At 38.4% G+C, this 12,500-nt stretch overlaps 1 protein-coding gene across 7 annotated transcripts in view; it reads right to left on the minus strand.

Annotated features, from left to right (window-relative positions):
* ptprk (protein tyrosine phosphatase receptor type K) overlaps positions 1 to 12,500 on the minus strand; it is a 185,983-nt gene that overhangs the window by 29,050 nt on the left and 144,433 nt on the right. For 3 of the 7 annotated variants that reach the window (XM_058391220.1, XM_058391221.1, XM_058391219.1), the window contains 3 exons: positions 7,213 to 7,242; positions 5,444 to 5,604; positions 4,039 to 4,074 (listed from right to left, as the gene is read on the minus strand). In XM_058391220.1, the coding sequence (XP_058247203.1) occupies positions 4,039 to 4,074; positions 5,444 to 5,604; positions 7,213 to 7,242 (227 nt within the window). Of the gene's footprint in view, positions 1 to 3,550; positions 3,761 to 4,038; positions 4,075 to 5,443; positions 5,605 to 7,212; positions 7,243 to 12,500 lie in introns of those variants that run through there. The other 4 variants (XM_058391225.1, XM_058391222.1, XM_058391223.1 and 1 more) reach the window with 4 other exon arrangements.

The following is a 12,500-nucleotide window of genomic DNA, read 5'->3' on the forward strand; positions in this document are numbered from 1 at the left end:
AAGCTTTTCTTGTTTTAGTGCTTTTTTGTAAAGGATTATTTAGTACAGCACAAGACTAGTACAGTCCAGTGTAGTGTAGTATAAAATACTGTCCTGGACACAGTAATGAGAACAGTGGACAGTAGGCAGGTTTAGATATTTAAATAAGGTGTAGTCAGTAAAACTGGTATGATTATGTAAAGTAAATGGTACAGTGGTACAGTGTGGAATGGCTCTGTATAATGTGCTACAGTAAATATAATATCTTTAGTAGATAAAATAGATCCAGTAAACTGTAAAATACTATGGTGTTTTACATGAAACTGTTTATTAGTATTAGTACAGTAGAGTACAATAGAGTACAGTAGAGTATGAACCTTTGACAGCAATAGAACCTTGACCTTTGTTGTCCAACCCCAAAACCACACCAAAAGGCCAAGAGAGGTTTAGAACAGACACTTCTCCTTTTATATAAACACCACCTTTTATCCACCCCTCTCTCTCTCTCTCTCTCTCTCTCTCCCATATTTCTCTTATCCACCACAGAACTTCCTTGAAGAAAGGAAAAGCTCCTCTAATGTTATAGAGGTAGCATAGAATTAGCTAGAATTAGCAGGTTAAGTAGATCCACTCTTTCAGCCAGTAAATATGAGACCCAGAAGGTTCTCAGCTCTCACTGTGGCCATCTGCTGGGTGTGTATATAGAGACAGGTCTACATTTTTTTTTTTTTTTTTTTTGCTATGTTTTGTTGTATGTGGATGCATAAAAAAAAATCACAAAGGTTAAACTCTTACAATTGTGACATTCTCCGATTTACACCAAATTCAGTGTGTATATCAGAGTTCAGGGGTAACACAGGGGTGTGATGAGGTTTGTTCTATCACACTCCCAGGCTGTGATACAGTACACGAGTTGGGTATGATGTGGTACAGTGCAGTGCCTCAGACCTCAGCAATGGAGTGTGTTAGGAGGAAACTCATCACAGCTGTGTGTTAGTCTTCGCCTCCACAACACACCGTGTGAACTTGGTGAAAATCGAGGAACACTGATTTTTTTCCACTAAGCATTTTTTTAAGGTGAAAAACTCGACATTCTCAGATCTTTACCAATTCACACGGTGTGTTCAGGAGGTGAAGACTAACACAGGAGTATGATGCGTTTCCTCCTGTCCTGCTCCACTGTAGTGTACTGTACTGTGTTATACTATTATAAACACTACACTGTATCACAACATCAGGATAAAACTAAGTCCATCCCTGTATTACTCTTAACCTCCCTAACAGATGGTGTGAATTTGGTGAAAATCGGAGGAAGCTGAATTTTCGGCCCAAAATAATTGTAAGGGTTGGTCTTAGTGTTTTTTGGGGTGAAAAATTCAACATCCTCTAATATTCACCAAATTCACAGCATTTAATATAGAAGTCAAGACTAACACAGGAGTGTGATTAGTTTCCTCCTGTCACACCCCAGAGCTGAGATCTGAGCCTCTGAACTGTACTGCACTAAGATAGTAGACACTATACTTACGTACACTACACTATGGTACACAGCGGGACAAAACTAAATGCCCCCCTGCATTATTACTGACCTCTGAGACATACAGTATGAATTTGGTGAAAATCTGAGAATGCTGAATGTTTCATCTGAAAAAACACCCAGACATTTTGGGGTGAATAAATTCGGACCTTCTCAGGGTTTCATCACATTTCCACTGAATGTTAAGGAGGTCAAGAGAAACTCAGGGGTGTGATTAGTTTTGTCCCACACTGTGATGCAGTACAGTAAACTCCAGGAGAATAGTACAGAACAGTGTAGTGGCTCAGACCTCAGCTCTGGAGTGTGTTAGGAAGAAACTGGATAGCTGTGTGTGTGATATTTTTAGTTAAGTGTCATTTGCTTGGTTTAGAGTAGATCATGGAGACAGAAACCTGGTTCCATTTGAAGCATTTTTTTTTTTTTAAATATTTCATTGACTCCACCTTCACTGAGTTCACAGTCCGTCTTTTCACTGATATGTCAACAATATAAATAATAAAACTCAAATGCAATCCAAACACATACCAGTCAGTGTGTGTGTGTGTGTGTGTGTGTGTGTGTACTCACCAGTAATAGGCACTATCCAGTCAGCATGTGAAAGAAAGTGTGATTTTAGACCAGGTCTTTATCAAAAGTAAAAAACTTTCATTTTCACCAAGAAATGAGTAAGATAATGAAGAGATGATCACCAGACAGTAAACACACACACACACACACACCACTAAACACCAATGAGAATATTTATGATGATACCCTCAAGAATTCAACCACTCAAACACTTTTTATAGGGTTTTATAGGGACATGTTCACACACCAGGCTTTTGGGGACTGTGGGAACAAATCTTTGGTCCTTATATAGAATGATGTGTGTGTGTGTGTGTGTGTGTGTGTCGTCTGGCATGTCCTGTCATGTCGAGTGTGTATTCTGATCTGATTGTTTTAACCCAGGCGGTTGGTGTGGAACTGCACGGACTTGCTAACTGTCACTTTTGTTTTGTTAAAGTGCAGAGTCTCTCAGAGGAGACACTCAAGCATGAGATGAGATTTGTGTGTGTGTGTGTGTGTGTGTGTGTGGTGTGTGTCTGAGATGACATTTGGCTAATGCTGCAAAATACTGTACAGCCTACATGAAAAATGTGTGTGCATGTGCATGTGTGTGTGTGAGAGAGAGAGAGAGAGAGAGAGAGAGAGGGATTAAGAAAAACAGCTTATGTATTTGCCAAGTTATGGATTAAAGTTGTTATTCCTGAAGCTTCTGCCTTAAAACACTGTGTCCTAAAGCTGTCCACACACACACACACACACACGCACACACACACACGCGCACACACACGCACACACACACGCGCACACACACATACACGCGCACGCACACACACGCATACACACGCACACACACACACACACGCACACACACACACACATACGCACACACACACACACACACACACACACACACACACACACACGCGCACACACACGCACACACACGCGCACACACACACGCGCACACACACGCACACACACACGCACATACACACACGCCTTGTGGAGACCATGGGAGCAATTTTTCAGCCCCCATAAAATATGACTATCTTGATTAATATGGACCCACTGATTGTGTGTGTGTGTGTGTGTGTGTGTACACATCACTTAATGAGGACCAAGTCAAACACACACACATTAAAAAAAAAAAAAAAAACAGCAAAACACAAGGGCCACATGTCCACAGAAATAAATAAAAAATTGTCAGTGAGTGTCTAAATATTTTTAATAAATAATTTATTTTTTTTATTTTTTTTTTTATAAACACACTAAATATCGTTCCTTTATAATCTGCTAAAAACTTTTGGGAAGAGAATTTTAAACAGATTTGATAGAATTATTTAAATATCTGAGGTCTTGGAATAACCTCAGTCAGGATTTTTATTCAGCTCTCATTTGTTTAAAGCTATAATACACTTTCATATTAATTACAGAATTATTAAAAATCTTTGGCAATTTGAGAGAAATCTAGAAATTTGAAAGAAATTTTTCATTCATATTTATTGATAATCAAACTGTGACATCCAATTAACTCAATTAACAATTTCATTCTGACGAAGTTTTCCTGAAGAAAGCGTTAGGACTGTCGGTCCAGTCAGTGTTTACGGTCACTCTGATGTGAACGTGACAGAAATCATATCCTCCCACATCATTAGGATTATATTCCAATCTCTCGATAATTCATGAAATAAAGCCTCTCTGTGGACACAGTGGGTAGGAGCCATGAGCCAAACACCAAGGCATGATGGGAAACAAGTCCAGGACGTGTATCAGAGGTGTCTCGATCTCCTCGAACACAACAACATTCCACAATAAACCTGCGAGCTTGATCAGAAACGTGACGCTAATTAGAGCTAACTGAAAAGAAACACTTCAGTTCTTTTTGGAGTTACGAGGTTCAGTTAAACACCTCTGATACTCGGGAAGACACTTCAAATAAAATAAAATAATAATTATGACTTTAATAAAAGCCTCACCGAGCACAGCTGTGGGCACAAGCGGATCGTTGGGCACTGTAATAATAATAATAATAATAATAATAATAATAATAATAATACATTTATCAAACTTCTACAGTACAGAATTAAAAGTTTTTAATTTTTTCTTTTAATGTGAGACATTTTATCTCTTTCTACAATTTAAATACAATTATTTTATTTTGTTAATTTTTTTAAAGCTATACAGATAAAAAACTGCGACAATTAAACTGGCAGCACTTGTATTGTATTATTTAATTATTTATTATTTAAATAAGATTTAATTGAATGATTAAATGAATACTTGACTAACTTCAAATGTTCAAAAGGAAGCAAGATCTTAATGTATAATAAAAATCAAAATACAGACACGTTTTTAACAAAAGGCTTTAAAGTTATTTAAATGATTCTGACATAAAACCTTTCATCTTCAGTGTTCTAGTGAAAAGATTTTTTTGCATCTATTTCTAACTTACTCTGCCGACAAAACCTTAAAAACTTCTCAGCTAGTTTTGAAATGACGCTAATCCTTGGATTCTTGACGAGAAATGTTGCAGCCGCTTGCACGCATCAACCCCGCCCATCAGATTTCTTCAAAATCTCACAACAAACGGAATTTTCTACAGCGGATATTTACACCGGCACGTCGGCTTTAACACCTCATATCTAATATTCTAAGATTAGTTCGTTGTTTTCCCATTTTTTTTACGAATCACGGAACAACAAAACCAAGAGAAACCACAAGAAAGAAAAAAAGAGAAAATTTTCTATTGTAGAAAACGAAACATCGCCACGCCTACGTGGATTTCCCGGTAGGTTTGCGTGTGTGTGTGTGTGTGTGTGTGTGTGGGTGTGTGTGCGTGGGTGTGTGGTTTTTTGGTTTTGAATCATTTAATGAGAAATCTATTCACTACTGAGAAGACAACTTTAAAGATCACCTTTCAAATGAATTAAAGTAAAAAAATTCAATCCAAACTATTTGTGTTGCGGCTGCAATATTTCCACAATTTATAACTGAATTCTTGAATGATTTCTACTGTATATAGTTTAATATATATTTAAAATAAATGCTGTTTTGTTTGTGAAACCGGTGGTCATGTAACATTTAAAATCGTATAAAAAAAGGTGATTATAAAGGGTTAATTCTTTATATTGAATATAACTGAGGGTGAAAACTTTACTTTACGGCTCAAAATCTTGCTAATCATCAGGATTTAACTGTTTTTAAATAATTAAATAAATGGAATTTCAGTAGAATTCTTTGCCTTCAACTGATACTAATAATTGTTTTTGTTTGTTTATGCAGATAAAAAGAAAATCAGTTGTTAGCCATTTAAAGGAAGTGCCCTTCCCTGTGATCTGGTCACTCAGGTGAGCTGTAGCGTGTTACGGCGTCTGCACTTACATCGGTTGTTGAAGCTGTGGGAGTCCATGAAGGTGACGGTGACGGGTTCCTCGGTGTGCAGCGTGTTCTGCTCGGCGTAACTCCGGTCCATGGCGTTCACCATGTGCGTCATCTCCTGCCTCGCGTTTCCCGCCGCGTCCTTGCGCTTCTTAGCCAGCTTCCTGACAAATCCACCGCATTCAGCTGATTAATTCATTAATATTTTTAAAAACCTCAGTCACTCAGACACCAAAAACACACAGGACAGAATGAAGAGAAGGAGAAAGCTTCAGTGAAACCCGGCGAGAAAACGGCGTGTGAGCGAGCTGAAGGTCCGACAGGAAGCCCAGAGGAAGTTCACTAACATGACCACAGCTTCAGCAGAGCAGGACTGACAGAAGCCAAGCGTTAAGATGGAGATCACACTGATGGAAGGTTAGAGCAGTGATCCGTTTCCACAGCTTTCATCAGTTCCACTCCTTATATTAACCACTTCTACGCTAGGCTACATTCACTTCCTGTTTTTTTTTTTTTTTTGGTACACTTTGTGCAGTTCGACAGAAATATTTTTAATTCACACTTCAGGATCCATCAGCTTCCAGAAGCTTCAGCCACAATCTCTCCATTAATTTCAGAATTCTGTAGATTGTCTTCCACAGTTTCTGCACACCCACACTTCTACACAATCTTCTGACTAGATCTAGGAGGTGGAGTCAGGGGCAGGGCCGACCGTCACCGTTACTAAAATTCCGTAATAAGCGCACTAAAGTTTAGTTCATGTTTCTAGACGACAGGAAGTCGCATTTATGCACGTCAACCACGTCTGAGACGGTGCTGAAGAAGCAGGCATGGTTTAGCTACGTTACGTTAGTTTCAGACGCTAACGTTTCACTTATTTTTTAAGTCACTTGCTGTAAGAGATGATGGGAATAAAACCCGAGGTGTATGATGAACGATCTCTAAGGTTAGAGCTGCATCGGCAGTCAGCGTGATCCATCAGCGTTTCACTCTCCTAATTATCCTCGCTAGCGTATCTCTCTCCGTCCCGCGAGTTGGACGTCGTCCCGGAGACGAACCTCACAGAATCTCTTACAGTCCAAGCTTTGAATTGTAAACTCTGTCGTTTTTGGTCAGGAAGACATCTCGAGGCTTTCTAACCTCAAGAGCACAGAGTTCTCTGATTACGTCTGATTCCTGTCTCGACATCGACACATCGCTCCGACGTCCTCAACACATACAACGTTTTATTTTTTTCCTCAGATAAATAAATATCAGTGATGTAAACCTCTGCACCAGTTTAGTGCTAAGGTTCATGGCTAAAACGTTTTCCACACACACTTACAACAAACCCACAAACAACTGAACGAGTGTAAATGCGAGTGTGAAGGTATTACAGGATGAATGGAAGGAGTGATAACCCAACACATATACACACACACACACACACACACACACGCATGCAAACGCGACAACGAGAAAAGTAATAAAGAATGAAGGAAAGAAAATGAAAGACAGACACAAATGCAGCATTCTTTTTTCAACTAACACAGCGCTCGGGTCATGGAGATCACGCAGCATGTTGGAGCTGGGGAACATGGCAGCGGGGTTGTGATTGGTTGGTTGTTGGTTGGTTTAAAAGTGAGTCACTTGAAAAAAGGATACTGCATCTTTAAAACACTAACAGAACCAACCGAGAGACAAAGACCAACAAGCCCTCCACTCGGCTTTAACCAGACCCCCCCCCTTTAGCTTTTTTGTTTTGTTTTTTATTTCTTTTTTTTTTTACTTACAGGTAATATGAGTAAGAATAGTAGGTCCTCCTGGCAAGCGAATGAGAAAAAACAGCAAACAGCACAAACAGAATGAAGAAAATAGAAAATAGGGGTCAATGCAAACACTCTTTTCTTCAACAGAAGCAGCAAATTTTGCCTTTATTTTTTATTTTAATCTGTTTCATAGTTTTGTTCTTATTTAACAAAAGAACACTCTTTTGTTCTCCCCGACAATTTGCATGCGACCTGAAAATATAGCAATAAATAAATAAATAAATAAATAAAAATAGAAAACAACCATAACAGCATGCAAAGCTGGCTTACGTTTACACCAACACCATTAACATGTGCCAATTTTCTCTCTTTTTTTTTTAAAGCAGCAAAATATATATTCTGTTTATTTATATCTAGATTTATTTTTTTAATTATTAGCAGATAATTTGTTTTTATTTTTTACCTAATTTTTGAAAGTCTAAATTTTTTTTTAAAAGTCTCCTTTTATTGTTAAATATTATCTGTACATTTTTATGACACAATTATAATAATTTTAAAATCAATGTTGCTTTAAAATTGAAAAATAATTAATATGTCTATTATTATTATTATAAAATAATAAATGTATTAATTTAAAATAATACAGCATGGTTGTTTTGTTCTTGTTAGTAAAGCTCTGTGTGATTATACACATCATATATCAGGAAATATCTCTGAGAAGTGTGACGTCTTATTTTCCTCACGTCGCCCCGCCCCCTACCGCCAACAACACGCTATATATCACTGAAAATTGGCACATGCGCCATCGCGGGTGTTTCTGATGACGTCGGTCCAATTCATTAATCCTTAATCCAGAAAGAAAACACAACGTATCGTAACTTATTCACAGAATAAAACGGAAAAGAAAACTGCAAATCAAATAAGTAAGCAGCAGACATCCTGAAAACAATACAAAGAAAGAAAATAAATAAAACAACAACACATTCACCGTGAACGCCATTTTAAAGATGCAGTATCTCTGAAAGACATCAGAAAATCACGTCTGCACGCGAACAAAAACACCATGAGGTCCGGTCAGAGTGACGGAAAAAACTCTCCCAAAATTATTCTGGAAAAATATTCAGATCTGCAGAGAATCCATGAAGCTCGTGAGAGTAACGTGGAGGACAAAATATCTTCTAACTCGACCCCCAAGTGTCCATGTGTTTATGAGTGTGGACAGCAGGGGGCAGTGTTGCACATGCTGGAAAAACTAAACCGCGGGAAAGAGAGAAAATCTGTGCAAAATGTGTGATGGAGTGAAGACTGACAGAGGACCAGAAGATGGTGTAGAGTTATTAAAATAAATAAACCAATCAATCAATCAATAAATAAATAAAAGAACCCTGCCCTTGTCAAATGTCAAGTTTTAACAACTCCAATTTATTTGCTTTTAAAATCAGAGAATAGTGCTGAATTCCACCTGCAGTTTCTGTTGTTTTGTTACTAAATGTTCCGTATGGAAGAATGAAGGAAGATGGATAGATAGATAGATAGATAGATAGATAGATAGATAGATAGATAGATAGATAGATAGATAGATAGATAGATAGGTCAATACTGAGCTGTAATTATTCACACCCTGTATAAATAAATAAATAAATAAATAAATAAATAAATAAAAGGTTCCTGCACTGTTTGCCACATTGTGATTCTAAGCTTTACCCAGTAGCTGTAATCATTTGTGAATTAAACATTATACTTTGGGTATTTGTGTAGTGTGTGATTGTGTATTGTATGTGTGTGATTGTGTATTGTGTGTAATTGTGTAGTGTGTGTGTTTGTGTAGTGCGTGTGATTGTGTACTGTGTGATTGTGTACTGTGTGATTGTGTAGTGTGAGTTTGTGTAGTGTGAGTTTGTGTAGTGTGTGTTTGTGTAGTGTGTGTTTGTGTAGTGTGAGTTTGTGTAGTGTGTGATTGTGTAGTGTGAGTTTGTGTAGTGTGTGATTGTGTAGTGTGAGTTTGTGTAGTGTGTGATTGTGTAGTGTGTGTTTGTGTAGTGTGTGTGTAGTGTGTGATTGTGTAGTGTGTGTTTGTGTAGTGCGAGTTTGTGTAGTGTGTGATTGTGTAGTGTGTGATTGTGTAGTGTGAGTTTGTGTAGTGTGTTTGTGTAGTGTGTGATTGTGTAGTGTGTGTTTGTGTAGTGTGTGATTGTGTAGTGTGTGTTTGTGTAGTGTGTGATTGTGTAGTGTGTCTTTGTGTAGTGTGAGTTTGTGTAGTGTGTGATTGTGTAGTGTGAGTTTGTAGTGTGAGTTTGTAGTGTGTGTGATTGTGTAGTGTGTGATTGTGTAGTGTGAGTTTGTGTAGTGTGTGTTTGTGTAGTGTGAGTTTGTGTAGTGTGAGTTTGTGTAGTGTGAGTTTGTGTAGTGTGTGATTGTGAAGTGTGTGTTTGTGTAGTGTGTGATTGTGTAGTGTGTCTTTCTGTAGTGTGAGTTTGTGTAGTGTGTGATTGTGTAGTGTGAGTTTGTGTAGTGTGAGTTTGTGTAGTGTGTGATTGTGTAGTGTGAGTTTGTGTAGTGTGTGATTGTGTAGTGTGTGTTTGTGTAGTGTGAGTTTGTGTAGTGTGTGATTGTGTAGTGTGTGATTGTGTAGTGTGAGTTTGTGTAGTGTGAGTTTGTGTAGTGTGTGATTGTGTAGTGTGTTTGTGTAGTGTGTGTTTGTGTGTGATTGTGTAGTGCGTGTTTGTGTAGTGTGTGATTGTGTAGTGTGTGTTTGTGTAGTGTGAGTTTGTGTAGTGTGTGATTGTGTAGTGTGTGTTTGTGTAGTGTGTGTTTGTGTAGTGTGTGATTGTGTAGTGTGTGTTTGTGTAGTGTGTGATTGTGTAGTGTGTTTGTGTAGTGTGTGTGTAGTGTGTGATTGTGTAGTGCGAGTTTGTGTAGTGTGTGATTGTGTAGTGTGTGATTGTGTAGTGTGTGTTTGTGTAGTGTGAGTTTGTGTAGTGTGTGATTGTGTAGTGTGAGTTTGTGTAGTGTGTGATTGTGTAGTGTGTGTTTGTGTAGTGTGTGATTGTGTAGTGTGTTTGTGTAGTGTGTGTGTAGTGTGTGATTGTGTAGTGCGAGTTTGTGTAGTGTGTGATTGTGTAGTGTGTGATTGTGTAGTGTGAGTTTGTGTAGTGTGTGTTTGTGTAGTGTGTGATTGTGTAGTGTGTCGTTGTGTAGTGTGTGTTTGTGTAGTGTGATTGTGTAGTGTGTTTGTGTAGTGTGTGATTGTGTAGTGTGAGTTTGTGTAGTGTGTGATTGTGTAGTGTGTGATTGTGTAGTGTGTTTGTGTAGTGTGTTTGTGTAGTGTGTGTTTGTGTAGTGTGTGATTGTGTAGTGTGTTTGTGTAGTGTGTGATTGTGTAGTGTGTTTGTGTAGTGTGTGTTTGTGTAGTGTGTGATTGTGTAGTGTGTGTTTGTGTAGTGTGTGATTGTGTAGTGTGTGATTGTGTAGTGTGTGTTTGTGTAGTGTGTGATTGTGTAGTGTGTGTTTGTGTAGTGTGTGATTGTGTAGTGTGTGTTTGTGTAGTGTGTGATTGTGTAGTGTGTTTGTGTAGTGTGTGTTTGTGTAGTGTGTGTTTGTGTAGTGTGTGATTGTGTAGTGTGTGATTGTGTAGTGTGAGTTTGTGTAGTGTGATTGTGTAGTGTGTTTGTGTAGTGTGTGATTGTGTAGTGTGTGATTGTGTAGTGTGTGATTGTGTAGTGTGAGTTTGTGTAGTGTGTGATTGTGTAGTGTGTTTGTGTAGTGTGTGATTGTGTAGTGTGTGATTGTGTAGTGTGTGATTGTGTAGTGTGAGTTTGTGTAGTGTGTGATTGTGTAGTGTGTTTGTGTAGTGTGTGATTGTGTAGTGTGAGTTTGTGTAGTGTGTGATTGTGTAGTGTGTGATTGTGTAGTGTGTTTGTGTAGTGTGTGTTTGTGTAGTGTGTGTTTGTGTAGTGTGTGTGTGTGTGTGTAGTGTGTGATTGTGTAGTGTGTTTGTGTAGTGTGTGTTTGTGTAGTGTGTGTTTGTGTAGTGTGTGATTGTGTAGTGTGTTTGTGTAGTGTGTGTGTTTGTGTAGTGTGAGTTTGTGTAGTGTGTGTTTGTGTAGTGTGAGTTTGTGTAGTGTGTGATTGTGTAGTGTGAGTTTGTGTAGTGTGTGATTGTGTAGTGTGTGATTGTGTAGTGTGAGTTTGTGTAGTGTTTGTGTAGTGTGTGATTGTGTAGTGTGATTGTGTAGTGTGAGTTTGTGTAGTGTGTGTTTGTGTAGTGTGTGTTTGTGTAGTGTGTGATTGTGTAGTGTGTGTTTGTGTAGTGTGTGATTGTGTAGTGTGTGATTGTGTAGTGTGTGTTTGTGTAGTGTGAGTTTGTGTAGTGTGTGATTGTGTAGTGTGTGATTGTGTAGTGTGAGTTTGTGTAGTGTGAGTTTGTGTAGTGTGTGATTGTGTAGTGTGTGATTGTGTAGTGTGTTTGTGTAGTGTGATTGTGTAGTGTGAGTTTGTGTAGTGTGTGATTGTGTAGTGTGTCTTTGTGTAGTGTGAGTTTGTGTAGTGTGTGATTGTGTAGTGTGTGATTGTGTAGTGTGAGTTTGTAGTGTGTTTGTGTAGTGCGAGTTTGTGTAGTGTGTGATTGTGTAGTGTGTTTGTGTAGTGTGTGATTGTGTAGTGTGATTGTGTAGTGTGTGATTGTGTAGTGTGAGTTTGTGTAGTGTGTGTTTGTGTAGTGTGTGTTTGTGTAGTGTGAGTTTGTGTAGTGTGAGTTTGTGTAGTGTGAGTTTGTGTAGTGTGTGATTGTGAAGTGTGTGTTTGTGTAGTGTGTTTGTGTAGTGTGAGTTTGTGTAGTGTGTGTTTGTGTAGTGTGTGATTGTGTAGTGTGTCTTTGTGTAGTGTGAGTTTGTGTAGTGTGTGATTGTGTAGTGTGTGATTGTGTAGTGTGAGTTTGTGTAGTGTGAGATTGTGTAGTGTGTGTTTGTGTAGTGTGTGTTTGTGTAGTGTGTGATTGTGTAGTGTGAGTTTGTGTAGTGTGTGATTGTGTAGTGTGCGTTTGTGTAGTGTGATTGTGTAGTGTGTCTTTGTGTAGTGTGAGTTTGTGTAGTGTGTGTGTAGTGTGTGTAGTGTGTGTTTGTGTAGTGTGTGTTTGTGTAGCGTGTGATTGTGTAGTGTGTGAATGTGTAGTGTGTGATTGTGTAGTGTGTTTGTGTAGTGTGATTGTGTAGTGTGAGTTTGTGTAGTGTGTGCTTGTGTAGTGTGTGTTTGTGTAGTGTGTGATTGTGTAGTGTGATTGTGTAGTGTGAGTTTGTGTAGTGTGTGCTTGTGTA

The sequence above is a fragment of the Hemibagrus wyckioides genome, linkage group LG06 (genome assembly GCF_019097595.1).
Source record: "Hemibagrus wyckioides isolate EC202008001 linkage group LG06, SWU_Hwy_1.0, whole genome shotgun sequence".
In the NCBI taxonomy this organism is placed as follows: domain Eukaryota; kingdom Metazoa; phylum Chordata; class Actinopteri; order Siluriformes; family Bagridae; genus Hemibagrus; species Hemibagrus wyckioides.